Source organism: Orcinus orca, chromosome 3 (genome assembly GCF_937001465.1).
Source record: "Orcinus orca chromosome 3, mOrcOrc1.1, whole genome shotgun sequence".
Classification (NCBI taxonomy): domain Eukaryota; kingdom Metazoa; phylum Chordata; class Mammalia; order Artiodactyla; family Delphinidae; genus Orcinus; species Orcinus orca.
In genome coordinates, this window is record NC_064561.1 from 153,062,042 (window position 1) to 153,080,175 (window position 18,134).

The following is an 18,134-nucleotide window of genomic DNA, read 5'->3' on the forward strand; positions in this document are numbered from 1 at the left end:
GTGTTCTTCCTATGTTTTCCTCTAAGAGTTTTATAGTGTCCGGTCTTATATTTAGGTCTCAAATCCATTTTGAGTTTATTTTTGTGTATGGTGTTAGGAAGTGTTCTAATTTCATCCTTTTACATGTAGCTGTCCAGTTTTCCCAGCACCATTTATTGAAGAGGCTTTCTTTTGTCCATTGTATATCCCTGCCTCCTTTGTCATAGATTAATTGACCATAGGTGTGTGGGTTTATCTCTGGGCTTTCTATCTTGTTCCATTGATCTATGTTTCTGTTTTTGTGCCAGTACCATATTTTCTTGATTACTGTAGCTTTGTAGTAGAGTCTGAGACCAGGGAGTCTGATTCCTCCAGCTCCGTTTTTTTCCCTCCAGACTGCTTTTGCTATACGGGGTCTTTTGTGTCTCCGTACAAATTTTAAGATGATTTGTTCTAGTTCCGTAAAAAATGCCATTGGTAATTTAATAGGGATTGCATTGAATCTGTAGATTGCTTTGGGTACTATAGTCAATTTCACAATGTTGATTCTTCCAATCCAAGAACATGGTATATCCCTCCATCTGTTGGTACCATCTTTAATTTCTTTCATCAGTGTCTTATAGTTTTCTGCATACAGGTCTTTTGTCTCCCTCAGTAGGTTTATTCCTAGGTATTTTATTCTTTTTGTTGCAATAGTAAATGGGAATGTTTCCTTAATTTCTCTTTCAGATTTTTCATCATTAGTGTATAGGAATGCAACAGATTTCTGTGCATTAATTTTGTTTCTTGCAACTTTACCAAATTCATTGATTAGGTCTCATAGTTTTCTGGTGGCATTTTTAGCATTCTCTATGTATAGTATCATGTCATCTGCAAATAGTGACAGTTTTACTTCTTCTTTTCCAATTTGTATTCCTTTTATTTCTTTTTCTTCTCTGATTGCCGTGGCTAGGACTTGCAAAACTATGTTGAATAATAGCCGTGAGAGCAGACATCCTTCTCTTGTTCCTGATCTTAGAGGAATCGCTTTCAATTTTTCACCATTGAGAATGATGTTTGCTGTGGGTTTGCCATACTTTTGTCAGACTTTTGTCGGACTGGACTTTTGTCGGAAAATTTTTAATCAGAGTTTCAATTTCATTTCCTGTGATTGATCTATGCATATTTTCTGTTTCTTCCTGGTTCAGTCTTGGAAGGTTATACCTTTCTAAGAATTTGTCCATTTCTTCCAGGTTGTCCATTTTATTGCCATAGAGTTGCTTGTAGTAGTCTCTTAGGATGCTTTGTATTTCTGTGGTATCTGTTGTAACTTCTCCTTTTTCATTTCCAATTTTATTGATCTGAGTCCTCTCCCTCTTTTTCTTGATGAGTCTGGCTAATGGTTTATCAATTTTGTTTATCTTCTCAAAGAACCAACTTTTAGTTTTATTGATCTTTGCTATTGTTTTCTTTGTTTCTATTTCATTTATTTCTGCTCTGGTCTTTATGATTTCTTTCATTCTGCTAACTTTGGGTTTTGCTTGTTCTTCTTTCTCTAGTTCCTTTAGGTGTAAGGTTAGATTGTTTATTTGAGATTTTTCTTGTTTCTTGAAGTAGGCTTGTATAGCTATAAACTTCCCTCTTAGAACTGCTTTTGCTGCATCCCATAGGTTTTGGATAGTCGTGTTTTCATTGTCATTTGTCTCTAGGTATTTTTTGATTTCCTCTTTGATTTCTTCAGTGATCCCTTGGTTATTTAGTAACGTATTGTTTAGCCTCCATGTGTTTGTGTTTTTTACGTTTTCTCCCCTGTAATTCATTTGTAATCTCATAGCATTGTGGTCAGAAAAGATGCTTGTTATGATTTCAATTTTCTTAAATTTACCAAGGCTTGATCTCTGACCTACGATGTTATCTATCCTGGGGAATGTTCCATGCACACTTAAGAAGAAAGTGTAGTCTGCTGTTTTTGGATGCAATGTCCTATAAATATCAATGAAATCTATCTGGTCTGTTGCATCATTTAAAGCTTCTGTTTCCTTATTTATTTTCATTTAGGATGATCTGTCCATTGGTGTAAGTGAGGTGTTAAAGTCCCTCACTATTATTGTTTTACTCTTGATTTCCTCTTTATAGCTGTTAGCAGTTCCTTATGTATTTAGGTGCTCCTATGTTGGGTGCATATATATTTATATCTGTTATATCTTCTTCTTGGATTGATCCCTTGTTCATTATGTAGTATCCTTCCTTGTCTCTTGTAACATTCTTTATTTTAAATTCTATTTTATCTGATGTGAGTATTGCTACTCCAGCTTTCTTTTGATTTCCATTTGCATGGAATATCTTTTTCCATCCCCTCACTTTCAGTCTGTATGTGTCCCTAGGTCTGAAGTGGGTCTCTTGTAGACAGCATATATATGGGTCTTGTTTTTGTATCCATTCAGCAAGTCTGTGTCTTTTGGTTGGAGCATTTAAACCATTCACGTTTAAGGTAATTATAGAAATGTATGTTACTATGACGATTTTCTTAATTGTTTTGGGTTTGTTTTTGTAGATCCTTTTCTTCTCTTGTGTTTCCCAGTTAGAGAAGTTCCTTTAGCATTTGTTGTAGAGCTAGTTTGGTGGTGCTGAATTCTCTTAGCTTTTGCTTGTCTGTAAAGCTTTTGATTTCTCCATCAAATCTGAATGAGATCCTTGCCAGTTAGAGTAATCTTGGTTGTAGGTTCTTCCCTTTCATCACTTTAAGTATATCATGCCACTCCCTTCTGGCTTGTAGAGTTTCTGCTGAGAAATCAGCTGTTAACTTTATGGGAGTTCCTTTGTATGTTATTTGTTGTTTTTCCCTTGCTGCTTTTAATAATTTTTCTTTGTCTTTAATTTTTGCCAATTTGATTACTATGTGTCTCGGCATGTTTCTCCTTGTGTTTATTCTGTATGGGACTCACTGCGCTTCCTGGACTTGGGTGGCTATTTCCTTTCCCATGTTAGGGAAGTTTTCGACTATAATCTCTTCAAATATATTCTCTGGTCCTTTCTCTCTCTCTTCTCCTTCTGCGACCCCTATAATGCAAATGTTGTTGCATTTAATGTTGTCCCAGAGGTCTCTTAGTCTGTCTTCATTTCTTTTAATTCTTTTTTCTGTTCCGCAGAAGTAAATTCCACGATTCTGTTTTCCAGGTCATTTATTCATTCTTCTGCCTCAGTTATTCTCCTATTGATTCCTTCTAGTGTAGTTTTCATTTCAGTTATTGTATTGTTCATCTCTGTTTGTTTGTTCTTTATTTCTTCTAGGTCTTTGTTCAACTTTTCTTGCATCTTCTCGATCTTTGCCTCTTTTCTTTTTTTGAGGTCCTGGATCATCTTTAGTATCATTATTCTGAATTTTTTTTCTGGAAGGTTGCCTATCTCCACTTCATTTAGTTGTTTTTCTGGGGTTTTATCTTGTTCATTCATCTGGTACATAGCCCTCTGCCTTTTCATCTTGTCTGTCTTTCTGTGAATGTGGTTTTTGTTCCACTGGCTGCAGGTTGGTAGTTCTTCTTGCTTCTTCCTCCTCCTGTTGGAATTCCTCCTCCCATTGCCGGACCCCCAGGTTGGGAAGCCTGGCGTGGGGCTCAGAACCTTCACTCCAGTGGGTGGACTTCTGTGATATAAGTGTTCTCCAGTCTGTGTCACCCACCCAGCAGTTATGGGATTTGATTTGACTGTGATTGCGCCCCTCCTACCATGTCATTGTGGCTTCTCCTTTTTCTTTGGATGTGGGGTGTCTTTGTTGGTGAATTCCAGTGTCTTCCTATCGATGATTGTCCAGCAGCTAGTTGTGATTCTGGTGTTCTCACAAGAGGGTGTGAGAGCATGTCCTTCTACTCTGCCATCTTGGTTCCTAGTCCTCTTCTTATACTTTTTAAGAAACATTTATTTTAAAAAATTTAAGTGCATAAAAGGCAAGGAGAATGGCATAGTATGCACCCATGCACCCTTCCCCAACTTCAACAGTTTTTAACTCACTACCAATCTTGTTTCATCTATACCCCCCCACTTCTCTCTTCTCATATTACTTTGAAACTAATACCAAGCATCATGTAATAATAACCATAAATATTTCAGTAGGTTTCCCTAAAAATAGACTCTATGTATTAATTTAAGACATAAAGTCTTCAAATTTCCAGTTTTCTCTTAAATTGTATGTGGATTTTCTTGTTTGTTTGAATAAGAATCCAAGCAAAGTCTATGGCTTATATGTTTTGTAATTCTCTTTCAATCTCTAGGTTCACCCTCTATTTCTTTCTTTTTAATTGTTGCAATTTATTTGTTGAGCAAATCAAGTTTTTCGTCGGTGTTATAGTTGCCCACAGTCTAGATTGCACTGATCGCTTCCTCACAGTACAGCTTGTGTGTTCCCCATTCCTCTGGAAATTGGTAGCTGGATACAGATGGGTGCTTGATCAAATTTAGTTCTATTTTCTAAATGTACTTCTTTCTTCCTTTAGGTAAGACTCCTTCCTTGGTGATGATATATTCTTTTATTAGGAGCTCATAATTTTGGCTGACTCTGTTTTATGAGGCCAGCAGCCATTGACATTAACACTTAGAGTCCTTAGTTTTCAACTAAAATATTAAGTCTAACTGACAATTTTTTAAGTGATGTGACACAGATTTTCAACTGAATATCTAATGTAGTAAATCTCTTAAATACTACAAATACTTAAAATATGGAACATACATATATTGTCCCAATGATTAGAAACAGATTTTTGTACCATGGGCTTGAATTACTTCATCGTTTCTGTATTTAATTCTGAATCATCCAAGATCTAAAAAAGGCTTACTAGGAAAAACAAGTGTCATGTCATGATCAATTTCACTGGGCCTTTACACTTACCTAGGTAGTAAGCTATGCATATGTGTTAAATTTTAAATGTTTGATTTTTTAAAAAAGTGAGTTTATTAGATAGCAGTTTATGACCACATATGTTTATCATCTCAGGTGGAAACTGAGACATGTATATCCACGGCAATTCTTCCTGGGCTACAAGAGTACCCACTAGCCCTTTTTTATGGTCTCAGTGATAGCAAGGCACTTCCTGCTCACATTCTTCAAATGGTGTCAATTTCACGTTAGAAAGATCACTTTGGCAGCAGCATGTAGAAGGGACTTTAAGGGTAGGAAAGATGAAGAGCAATTCTCATCACTAGAAGACTGTCCAGAAGGCTACTTCATGGGTCCACACTAGCAATGATAGAATCCTGTTCTTGTGTCTAGCAGGATAGAGGAGAGACAGAAGGGGAAGTGCATTATAGGAGACACTAAATACTCAGAACTTGCCGAACTTACAGAACTTGATTAATTCGATGTGGGACTGTAGAAGAGTGAGAAATAAAGGATGACTTAAGGCTTAAGTGGTTAAGGGAATTGTGGTGCGATTGACCAAGGTAAGAAACTTAGTAGGAAAAACAGGTTTAGTGTCAGTGAGACATACAAATAAAGATAGATAGGAAGATGAATAGATAGATAGATAGATGAATGGATGGATGGATAGATAGTTAGATAGATAGATAGATAGATGAGTCTGAAACTCAGAAGTGAGGTCTGGGCTAGAGATTTCAACGTGTAGTCACCAACATTAAGATAATATGTGAAACTATGGAGTTATATGAGACCATCTAGAGGCTAATGTAGAGTGAAAATAAAAATAAGGAAGCCAAGACTAGAACACAAAAGAACACCATCACTTAAAAGGGGAAGTCAGAGCAAATTAACCCACAAAGGAAATTGTGGGGTAGTGACCAGAGGGACAAGAAGTGAGTGGGAGAGATTTCTCATGGAAACAAAGGAGACTCCAGGAAGGCAAAATAGCCAATACTGTGATAAGAGCCACAAAGCAATCAAGTAGGTGCTGGCTGAGAAGTGTTTAATGGATTTGGTAATCAAATCTTTTAAGAATAGTTTCAGTGAAGGATTAGCAAGGGAAACCAGATTGTAGTCAATGAAGAAATGAGGAGGAGGAGAGCAAGTAAAGTCGGTGAGTATGGACAGCTTTTTCTACTTTGGGAAAAGGATGATGGCCTTATGGTAATGTGGAGGATTTAGAAAGGTGAAGAGAAGTGTTTGTCCTTCATGAATGAGAGTAACTTGGGCTAAGGGAGAAAACAGTAGTGAGATATTTAGGGATGGGGAGTGAAAGAAGAAGAACAATAATAGTAATATAAATAATATGATGACACACAGAAGATAGCGAATAAAAGGAGTAAAATAATTGATCATTCAGATAGGATTCAGAACACAGATGGAAGGAACTTCGGTAGGGACAGGTAAGGATGGGCGTAACTGTAGATAAGCTTGGGAGTTAAAGGAATGTATTTTAAGAGAGTTCACCCCCAATAAGTGCTATTTTATCAGTGAAATAAGACACAAGATCATCTGATGAAAAGAGAAAGGAGAGGAATAGGAGATCTGAGGGAAGTAATGAACGTTTTGAATAGCAATTGGGAAGGATGATGCAAGAGAGGGTTGACTAGAAAAAAAGTGTAATGAGATTATAGAATAGTGTTGGGGGTATAGCTGAGATTGAATGTCAATTATTGGTAATATCCTAAATCAGTAAAATGGCAATTTTCCCCAGTTATGCAAATCAACCCAAGAATAGAAATAGAAAATATAGATGGTTCCATAAATCATTAGGGATTCGTGAAGCCCAGGTATTGATAGCTGTTATGAGCAGTTGGAGTGAAGTGGTTTGGAATGAAGCACCTTGGAGTTCAAGCCACAAGTGATGGAAGCAAAACCAGATGGAAAACATCTGGAAAAGGGTGATGAGTCAGGATTGGAACTAATGATCTTTGGAATCTGTACCGTACAGCCAATCATATACCTTCAGAACCCAGAATTGACTTATTGACATACTGTCCTTTTAACAGAAAAATATTTCTGCTCTGAAACTAAACTACTGATTAATTGTAGATACTCACTTTGAATGGGCAGTGCTGTGCTCAAGCTCCCCGATTCTCCATTTTTTGCAGCAGTAGTGGCATCAATACCAGGCTAAAGCCTATTCTACTGACTTCTGAAGTTTTAAATCAGAGCAGATATGAAAGAGAAGAGTTATTTTTAAATGATCCTTTTATTCTTTTTTCTTTTTCATTGTAAGGGGAGCATCTACTTGTTCCATTTTCACTTTTTCTTCTCTCTTGTTTTCAGAAGCCCTGTAAATGAAGAAAATCAAGATAGTGTCATGCACTCTGATGGTAAGAGGCGAAAGATGTTTTATTTATTTTTTCCCTCCGATACGGAAGTTTGAGTTAATTATTCTCATAGGATCATTAATGGGTCATTATCGTCATTGGTCCATGCAAGACCCGTCTCTTATTTTACTTACTTATTTATTTCCTTTTATCTCCATGACCCACTCCCTTTCCTTCCTCCCCTTTACCAGAGACAAATATTCTAATGTACTTAGTGTGTGTCTTTTGTACATATTCTTTGCATGCTGTTGTATGTGTATATGTACATATTTCAATTTACATAAACTGTATATTATAGCTCACTCTGGCCTTTTTCTTTATATTCAGCATAATGTGTTTTGGGGGGCTCCTCCATGTTATATATGTATATTTAATTTCTTTCTGTTAACTACTGCACAGCACTCCATGGTATGCATCCTATGCATTCACATTTCACCTTCAACTCGCTGGTACCGCAAATAATAGTTCAATGCACCTTCTTGTCCATATCTCCATGTGGACCTCTGAGAGCCTTCCTTTATGTATATCCAGCAGTAGAGTGGCTGCTTGTAAGCAATGGCATACTCATTCCAACTGAGTAGGATTAGAGTGCTCTCCGGAAGAGCTGCATCTCTGTGTACTCCCATCACAGGGCATGAAGATTCCAAGATGCCTACCTTTCGCCAGTGCATAGTACCATGCAGCTTTCCAGTTGTTTCCAGTCTCACATGCATAAAATGATGACTTGTTTCATTTTCATATCTCTGCTTGCTGCTGAGTTCGAATACTTGATTTGTTTAATAGCCTTTGTGGTTTTCTCTTCTGTACATTGCCAGTTCCTATTCCTTGACCATTTTTTTCTTGGGGTTGGTATCCTTTTCTGGATGATTTGCAGGAGTTCCTTTGTATTCCAGATATTAATCCTGTGTCAGTTGTAGACACTGCAAATATCTTATCTCATTCTGTCCATTGTCTATTAACTTAGTCCATGCTGTCCTTCACTGAACATAAATATATTTTGATATAATCAAATTCATTAATATTTACTTTGTAATTTATACTTTTTAAGTTTTATTTAAGAAGTCCTATCCCTAGGCAATACAAATATTATCTTCTATGAACTTTATCCTTTATAGTTAGGTCTTTGATCTCTTTGCAGTCCACTTTTGAGGCGTTAGTAGAAATCTAGATTTGTTGTCTCATGTACAAAGCCGGTTTTCCCATTACCATACTCTGAAATCCACCCTTTTCTCATTAATTTATAATGCCACATTTACTGTATTAACTCTATGGATGTGTTTGTGTCTTTGCATATATAGGTGTGTTTGTGTGTGCATAATGTGTGCTTCTATTTGTGTGTGTGTGTGTAAATTTGTGTATCTGTCTCTGAGCTCTCTGCTCTATTCCACTGGTCTATTCATTTGTATATCAATTCCACACTGTTTTTATTATTATTGTTTTAGATGATGTCTTTGTACCTGGTAATTTATTGATATTACCAAACCCTTGAGCAGTAAAATATCTTTTTAAAAAATCTTATTAACTTGATTTGTTTGACACATGAAAGCAAATCCTTGGGAACAAGTAAGTCGAAAAGTGTGAACTAGTTGTGATTTTCTAGTAAAATCTTTGTTCCATACTGCAAGCCCACAAAACCAAATGTGCATGCTTTTCATAAAGAGAATAAAGAGTGTCTTCATTAATTTTTGGCTTTTGCATTATTTTATGAAAGTCAGTGAAATGATTTTATAATTAAATTACAAGATTCAAAAAAGCCATAGTAAGAATCTAAACTGCATATTCTATTTTGTACTTCTATACCTTTGGTAAATTATAAGTTCTGTTACATGATGAACTGTTTTGAATATTATATTACATCTAATAATCCTGTATTAAAGCACTTCTTAATTATAATACATTAAATTGTATTCTTTTTTTAAACACTTCAGGAACTGGAAATCTGGATGAGGTCAGTTTTTTTTTCCTTCTCATATTATATTGCTGTAACTAGAATATGTAACAATTATTGTGATTCATCTTCTATTGATATAAACCAACAAATGAAAATCCTTATGAGTAATGGTGATTTTTTTCCATTTATAATCTTATTTCATCTAAAATGCTTGAGACATTAAACACCCATTATTACACTGACTCATAGTAATTTTGTAATGCTAAACATAGACTGAAGTCTGGCTACACATCTGAATTACATAGCAAGATATAAAATGAAATCTTTCTGTGCTTCCTTTTCCAGTCTGTCTCTAAAAAGGAAACAAAAATATTTTAAATAAGCCAAATTGACACACAAATGTATGCTTGTTTTACTGATTATTTGAGCAATGTAATATGTGTATGTTCCCTTATTAAATAATTACAGTTAATCATTATTAATGTTTTTCTTGACAGGAACAAGAGAGTGAAGGAGAAACATATGAAGACATGTATGAGTTACAGTTTTTTACCATGATATTTTCCTTCTAAGATGAATATAATGATTTGTATGAGGGAGAGTGGAGGGATATTCAACACTGGGAGGGAAAAGCTGTATTGTTCAAATGACGGGCATATAATGATAACCTTTATTTCAATACAAAGGACTAAAGATTCTTTTCTTGTCTAAGGATTTTACAGAGGATTCTATTAAAATGTCATCCCCGGAGAGGTCAGAGGCCTGCAGCCCACTAGATAGCCCACAGGCAGGGAATCACAGGGGCCGGGAATCTGATTTCTTGCTCTCGGTGTGTCCTTGGGCACATGAATTCGTGTATACGTTACAATGTCCTCACCTAGACAGCGCTTCACCTCACAACCTTGCTATGAGAGACGATTTAACACAGCACCAGATGCCAAAGTTTTAGCCTGCTAAACAGAAAGGTGTTAGAAAGGGTTCCAAAATGGGTTTCTGGGTAGCCCGAGACTAAGAAATTTCTTGGGAAATGAGTAGAAGTAGAATGAATATGTTATTTTATCTTTTGTTGATTCAAATATGTTAATTTTCCCTACCCAGTTCTTATTCAACTAATTCTGACTAAAGTTTCTGAATTAAGGTTTGTACATGTGTGTACAAGTGCATATGTGTACGTGAACTTGTACTAGTGAGTGCATGAGAGAGAGAGAGAGAGAGAGAGAGAGAGAGATTAATTCTATTCATGCGGACAGGCCGCAAGAACCGTTATAAACAGTGCTTTCCACTTGCCTGCACGAGCTGTAAGGGCAGCAGAACCTTAGGAAGGCATCCTCATTTGAATGCCTCCTGCTGGGTCTAAGAACAGTCTCATACACCCAGGAATTTTGACAAGCCTTGGCTTTATACCTTCACCTATACTTCTTCACATACTATCTTCTGTTCTGGGTAGAAACCTCTCTGGATAGGGAGCCCTGACACATCAATGCCCGTGGATGCTAAAACAAACTTACAATTTTAATCCACAGAGAAACAGCCAAAGAAAGACAGAAGAAAAGGGAAAAGGAGGAAAGGAAGAGATTAGAGCTGGAGAAAAAGGAACAGAAAGAGAGAGAAAAGAAAGAACAGGAAATAAAGAAGAAATTTAAAGTAAGAGCCTGCTTGCCGAAGGGTGAAAAAGAGTAACCTCTTTTTATAACTTTCACACAAAAGGGGCACAATCCTTGAAACCTTACATGGTCAGAGAATTACTTAATCATTGTTTTCTAAAGAGTAACTACCTTCACAATAGTAATGTTTTTGTCCAATAATCTCCTTTACCCCTGCACTAAAAACTAATGCAATAAAGTCCAAATAAAATATGGTGGGAGCTCAGGAAATTTTATGTCGATTGAGTGAAAGAGTACTTGATTTCTCAGACCCATCTTGACCCTCCTTGTTATGCATTTCATTTTATCCTACTCATAATATGAGCTCAGGACCACACACATACACATCCCTGTGGCATGTATTATAATGGTACGAGGGACAGAAGTGTCTCTGGATTAACCAGACCTGTCGTAATAAAGCTCCGTGAGCTACCTGATTGCTGCTGTCTAGACCTGACTTTTGCCTTTATTTTAAGCTGACCTACATTCTGACTTGATACCTGCTGTTTCTCCTCCCTCTTCATCCAGCTGGATTTCTGACCTCTGCCTTCTCTGATCTCTGATTTCTAATTGTGTGATTTCTATTACTACCACCACTACCACTATACTTGCGGACTATACTCTTTTGGCCAGTACGTCTTTGACGACATGGCCCATCTGGGGTGGGTCTAGTATGTCAGCTATAGAGTGATTATCTAGCTACAAAACTATTCTTCACTATAAAAAGGATTCATATCAAGTTTCCTTTAAATATTTAATTCCTCCTGAACATTTACAATATGGTTTGAATTATAAAAATGTGGTTTATATATAATTTCCCAGTATATTGATTATAGTAAAACAAAGATTCAACAGCAGGGCAAAGGGAAAATGTAAAGCTTAGAGTCAGTTGGACAGATGTGGATTCAAAGTCCAACTGCACATGCAAATTATGTGATCATGGGCATATTACTAAACTTCTCTGAATCTCAGATCCTTATTTTTAAAGTGAGTCAATGATACCTCTCCTGAAAGATTTTTATGGAATTAAATAAAATAATGCACGGAAGGCACTGTATCTATTATAGGATCTCATTCAGTTTTGCTTACTACATTAAGCAAAATTAAGATTACAGTATGCATACTAAAACATTTTACTCATACAGAATATATGGCTACCAATGTTTATAGTTTTCAAGTGGAAAACATGAAAAACTAATTTCTTAAATGAAAATCTTTATAACATACTTTTTATGAAGAGATTGTTTGTAGTTTTTAAGGAATGGTGTGAAGCTTTCCCTTGTGGGGTTTTTTTTGAGAAATCAATTTTGCATTGTTTCACTCATTCATTTGAATAACATTTGTTAGTAAGAAAAAAATAGGATATGGAAGATATACCACCAAATATGAACTCAAAAGTTTGTCAAGACTAGGACTTCACACGCTATATTCCTTCCACAAAATGTTAATAGATGTTCCAATTAAATAAATAAATGTGAGAACTGTTACATAGCTTCACATTTCATTAATTCCAAGACAAAATATTTCACATTTTAAAATTCTGATATTAAGATGCGTTTTAACGTCGTTGGCATATCAAAATTTAATTTAAGCTATTTTCTTTCTTTCTTGGTGGTACATAATTAATGATATGTCTCACAATTCATCACATCACAAGTTCAATAAAATAAAGTAGATCTTCTTCAAAACTCACAATGCATATTTGCATATCAAAAGGTCTGAGAAATTCTGTTGAAAAGACCAATTTAGGATTAGGAAATGTTTAGGATTCACGGCCTCTAAACTAGATTATTCCCCTGCTGTCAAGAAAACACTGTACTATTCAGGATATTAATTTAAAAACCTCTCATAATATTTGTTTGTCATTTTTATTATTCACAAAGCTATTTCTCTGTCTACCAAGCAAACCACCAGCATACCCCATAAAAACACATAGCACCCAGCATGTCATACATGTCGGTTATCAGTGGCTTTCTCTGCAAATCTTCCACAGAGTTCCCGAGGTCAACAGATCACTGCCACTCTCTCCTAGCCCCCGAGCATGTGCTTACCTGTTCTTTGCTGGTTCTGTCTGACCTCTGCAATTTTCCCCTAACCCCTCCTCTAAGAACATTCACCAGGAATGACATTCGCCCTCAACTTCTAGTTCAAACTTGTAAATGTTGGTAATAGGCAGGTTGGCAAGTGGTGGACATATTGTCTTTCAAAACCGCGTTCCTTAAAGATGTTCTGAATAGTAAAGAAGCCGGTCGTGATTTTTTTTTCCTCTTTGCAGCTAACAGGCCCTATTCAAGTCATCCACCAAGCAAAAGCTTGCTGTGATGTCAAAGGAGGAAAGAATGAGCTGAGCTTCAAGCAAGGAGAGCAAATTGAGATAATCCGAATCACAGACAACCCTGAAGGAAAATGGCTGGGCAAAACAGCCAGGGGGTCATGTGAGTGCACATTTTCCTACGACTTCGAAGTGTTTTCTATTTGAGCCAATATGTATGTGAAAATTCTTCCAAAGCTACTCATAAGCATTAAGTTGGGAGCACGTTACAGGGTGGACAAAGATAGGAAGATTTTAAATGACAGGTATAGCTCCATCTTCACCTCATCTGTGTAATCTTTTTAGTGGGGAAAAATGTAAATATTTATAGTGTCTCAGGGAGGAGCAAAGAGCATTAGGTTCTTCATTGAGGTTAAAAGGCAAAAATGATTCATACGAATCACTTTGGAATCTTGAAAATAGACTCTAGGCTTACCCCAAACCACAACAGCATAAGACTTTGACAAAATACAGTGAAACATGTGTCAACAAGTCTATAAATCAGAATTGCAAGCAAAGAAATAAAGGGAAAATTTAAAGAGTAAGTGTGCAATTAATACTTTATCCACAACTTTATGATATTTAAACTACAGTTACCTGAACATAAATTGTTCCCCTTTTGGTAGATGGCTATATTAAAACGACGGCTGTAGAGATTGACTATGATTCCTTGAAACGGAAAAAAAATTCGCTTGGTGCTCTTTCATCAAGACCTTTTGAAGATGACCAGGAAGTATATGATGATGTCGCAGAGCAGGAAGATGTTAACAGGTATGTGTAAATACAAATTGTAAAGCAAATCAAATCATCTCTTTGTCAGATATTGTGGATTTTAAGATGCTAGAATTTTACTTTCCCTATTTCCTACTGCCCTCTATCACTAAACTGAATTACCATTTACAATCACTTCAACATGGATGAAAAGTCATTTGAAACTCCGTAGTCTTTTATTTCACTCTTTGGTTGTATGTATCAAATACTACTTGAAATATAATGGGCCATTTGCCAGATATTGCCAAACGTGTTGTCAATCCAAAATGCTGTTTTACAGTATTTATTCTGATTTGATCTTAAGGATATGCCTAAAGTAAGTATGACTTTGTAAAACTGAAGGATGAGATGTAGAAGTTAGCTCTGAAAAATATAAAGTGTTTTTCTCTGAAATCTGAGTCTAAATATATTCATCGTTCTTATTTAAAAACATAACAGACAAAAATGCTTTTTTAAGCCAACTCTACTTTGCTCTTTAAGAGTAAAAATGTAAAATCCCCTATGATCCCTGGCAATCAACTAAGGGTCCAACTTTCCATTCATTCCACTAGAATGGCATGACCTTCCCTGCAAGGATTATGGGAACATCTTTCTGGGGTAGAGGAGTCCAGAGGAGAGGATGGCGATCTTCTCCCACGTACCTTTCCTTCCCTTCTCTCTTTTCTCCGTCTCCAGCTCCCTTCATCCTTGCCTCCTCTTCTGTCTCTTTTTCCTAGCTCTGATCTTCCTTGTCCTTTCTTCTCCTTCCTTTTCCATTCCCCTTTTCTTTTCATTCCTTCTTGCCTCCAATATCTCCCTTTCCTGGTAAAGCCATAATCCCTTCAAGTTGAAGGAAAAGGAGAAGGAAAATCTCCAGCACGGTGAAGAATCCTCTTTTTTTTATGCCCATTTGTGAAATTGGGAAATCCCCCACGTGATCCAAAACACATGATCTGTGCTAGACCTTCACTTGGGAAAAAATGTGTCTGCATTCTTCATAACTCAGATTTTAAAGGAAAAATATTTTCATTATCAACCATTTTAAAAATGTAAAATGATCAAAACAGTAATATACTTTTGAACTAGATGAAGAATTAAATTTCCCTCTTGTGGACTTTGAGCTCATGGCATCAATTAAACTTATGTTGCTCTCTGGCAGTTTTGTCTTTCTAAAATGAATAATAGGGAATTCCCTGGCGGACTGGTGGTTAGGATTCTGGGCTTTCACTGCCTGGGGCCTGGGTTCAATCCCTGGTTGGGGAACTAAGATCCTACAAGCCACGTGGCACAGCCAAAAAAAAAGAATGATGGCCTTCCATGCCTTCTTACCATGTTATGATCATAAATTATGCAATATATAGCAAAACATGCGATGTATGCACTGGAGTTTACAGATTGTAAATTGGCCTTAGTAATAAGAAACACCTTGACCTAATTTGAAAGTCAGTAAATGCTAATTTGGGGGTCAAAGTTCCAAATGGCCATATTCTGAGAGTTACAGAATTTTCTGGACATGAGTATGCCATACCATGTATATTAGCAACATATATACCTTATGTTTGTCTTTTATCTTTTTAAAAAAACACACACACATTTCTCTTATTTTGGAATTAAAGAACCCCAGTTATATTAATATATACATATTTACACTGATGAACATACTCAAGAAAAAAATGATAAATCCACAAAAAGGGATGATATCCTTAAAATGAAGCATTATGTTCCATAATAGGTGACTATTTCCCAAAACAACTGCTATTACCTTTTCCTTTTATCTAGTCTATACATACCACAACTCTAAAAGATATCTCTAGTTAGTAAACATGTAGCAGAAAAAGAATCTTCCATTTAATAAACTGGGGTTGGAGGAGGTGTATGGTTTTTATGCTTAATATTTTAAACAAGTATAGCCCCACAATATTTACTAGCATCTATTCCTCCCTCATGCTCATTTAATAAGAAAATGGAATAAGAGACATCACTTCTACACAAGTTTTTTTCTTGAAACTACAGCTGCTGCTGGCAGAGATCTCATGACAGAATATGCTTTGTCCTTAGTAGAACAAGGAAAGATGCTAAGTATAGCTGGCAGCTTGTCCTGGCAAGAATAAGAGAAGGCACCATCCTCTCCTCTCCCTCCCCCAGATGCCTCCTGGTTCATTGCACTCTTTACCAGCTCTTTCCCAATTCCTCCAGGGTAAGGAGAGCTGACTGTATACTTCAAATTCTGTGAGCAGACAGGAGGCTTAAAAGCACAGGACCTGACAGCGGTTCTTCTCCCTTTCTTCTCAACTAAGCAATTTTTTGTGCTAAATGTGAAACGTTGAACAAAAGGAAATTACAAGTGCAAATACCACTCTTCCATCACATAAAAAAACTTTCTTCTATGTATGTTTCCAACCTTTTCCCTGCGATTTATCCTTTCCTCTTTCTCTTTCCTCCTCTTTTCTCACACTCTCCTCTCCTTACCTCTCATTCATCTGATCAATGGTTTGTATTCCAAAAAGACCATTACAGGAAATTGAAGAACGGCTATAGAGATGAAATCATGTATGGTGGCTTTGCTCCTGATTATAACTCTGTTCTTTAGGAATTGGGTGTGAGACTCTCCAAGGGAATATATTGTATTTGGCAGGAGTGGCAGCCAACCCAAATTGCAATTTTTCACATAATTCTATCTGCTTGCTTCATGCTCAAAGGGAAGTGTTGAGGACAATGAATGTGAAAATAGTTTGTAAGCAAGTAGAAAATATACTAAAAATTCATCAAAAATCAATTCTTATTTATATATTAGGACACTTATAGCATGTTTTTCTTCAAAGTTCCATTAACAAACGTACTTTTTATTTCTAGATTAGCAGTAGATCTGCGTCGGACCAATTTCTTTTATTCTGACTTAAAGGTTGAGGAATCAGATATGAGTGTATAATTACACTATACGATTGTAATATCAGACTAATATCTGTTACTGGCAGATTATCCAAAAGGCTCAAATGGTGACACAGGGAGCGCAGCGAGGTGTAGCCAAAAGGATATTGTAAGGGAAGGCAGGATGCTGAAGTTCTCCTCTCGTCTGTTCATTTACTTAAAAGTGGGCTTGGTCATATCACGTCATTTCTCAGCACCTCTATTGCTTTCTGCAAAATGAACTAGATGACTTCTGAGATTTTTTTTTTTAGTTCTCACACTCTACACTTCCTTTGTTCTCACAGAACTCATATTTTAGTGGCAGAAATGGACAAGAAAACAGACAATTATAAAAGAGGGGAAATAGAGAGTGTTATCAAAATAAATTAAAAATCAGAATTCTGGATTTAGAGAAGCAGGAGCCACACTCTACAAAGGCCCCATGAAGAGGATTTCAGTTTTTTTTAAGTTCTCCCTTTTAAAAAAATGTAATGCTATTGGACTAAGAGTTAAATGCTGTGACTACAAGATAGCAAAAGAAAATGGAATTTAACGCAATAATGGTTCTGGAATAATACTCTCTTTTTATAAATAAGTCCATCTATGGAATGATGTAATACAGTATAATCTGAAAACTGCCTCATGGGAAAATGCTAGAAGCAAACAGTATCATTGTTTAGAATACTTTATGGTACTGAATCTCACTTGATTCTTATTAGGTTTGTTTTGCTTTGTTTTTTGCTCTGTTACTACTCATCTATTACAATAAGGAACAGTTTTTCTTCCTTTTCACATATAACATCTGAAAACTTTTTTTCTAACTAAAATATAGTTGATTTACAATACTATATTAGTTTCAGGTATACAACATAGTGATTCAATGTTTTTATAGGTTATACTCCATTTAAAATTATTATAAAATATTGGCTATATTCTCTATGCTGTACAATATATCCTTGTAGCTTATTTATTCTGTACATAGTAGTTTGTACCTCTTAACCCCTTATCCCCAGCTTGCCCCTCCACCCCATCCCCTTGTTACTGATAAGCAGTACTTTGTTCTCCATATCTGCGAGTCTCTTTCTGTCTTGTAATATTCATTCATTTGTTTTATTTTTTTTAGATTCCACATATAAGTGATAGCATACAGTATGTGTCTTTAACTATCTGACTTATTTCACTAAGTACAATACCCTGTAGGTCCACCAGTGTTGTTGCAAATGACAAAATCTCATTCCTTTTATGACTGAGTGACATTCCATTGTGTATATGTACTACGTCTTCTTTATCCACTCATCTGTCGATGGATACTTAGGTTGCTTCTATTGATATATCTTGGCTATTGTAAATAACATCCTGATAAACTTTTGATTGGAATGTTATTTTTTCTTTTGTATAACTGCTCAATATATGTACTTCTCTCCCTGATAGC

The 18,134-nt window shown here is 36.0% G+C and overlaps 1 protein-coding gene across 5 annotated transcripts in view; it reads left to right on the plus strand.

Annotated features, from left to right (window-relative positions):
• The window catches only part of FYB1 (FYN binding protein 1), a 184,135-nt gene that overhangs the window by 141,892 nt on the left and 24,109 nt on the right, over positions 1-18,134 (plus strand). For all 5 annotated transcript variants that reach the window (XM_004265975.4, XM_033421231.2, XM_012531663.3 and 2 more), the window contains 6 exons: positions 7,157-7,203; positions 9,129-9,148; positions 9,589-9,623; positions 10,615-10,735; positions 13,010-13,169; positions 13,672-13,816. In XM_004265975.4, the coding sequence (XP_004266023.1) occupies positions 7,157-7,203; positions 9,129-9,148; positions 9,589-9,623; positions 10,615-10,735; positions 13,010-13,169; positions 13,672-13,816 (528 nt within the window). The remainder of the gene's footprint in view (positions 1-7,156; positions 7,204-9,128; positions 9,149-9,588; positions 9,624-10,614; positions 10,736-13,009; positions 13,170-13,671; positions 13,817-18,134) is intronic.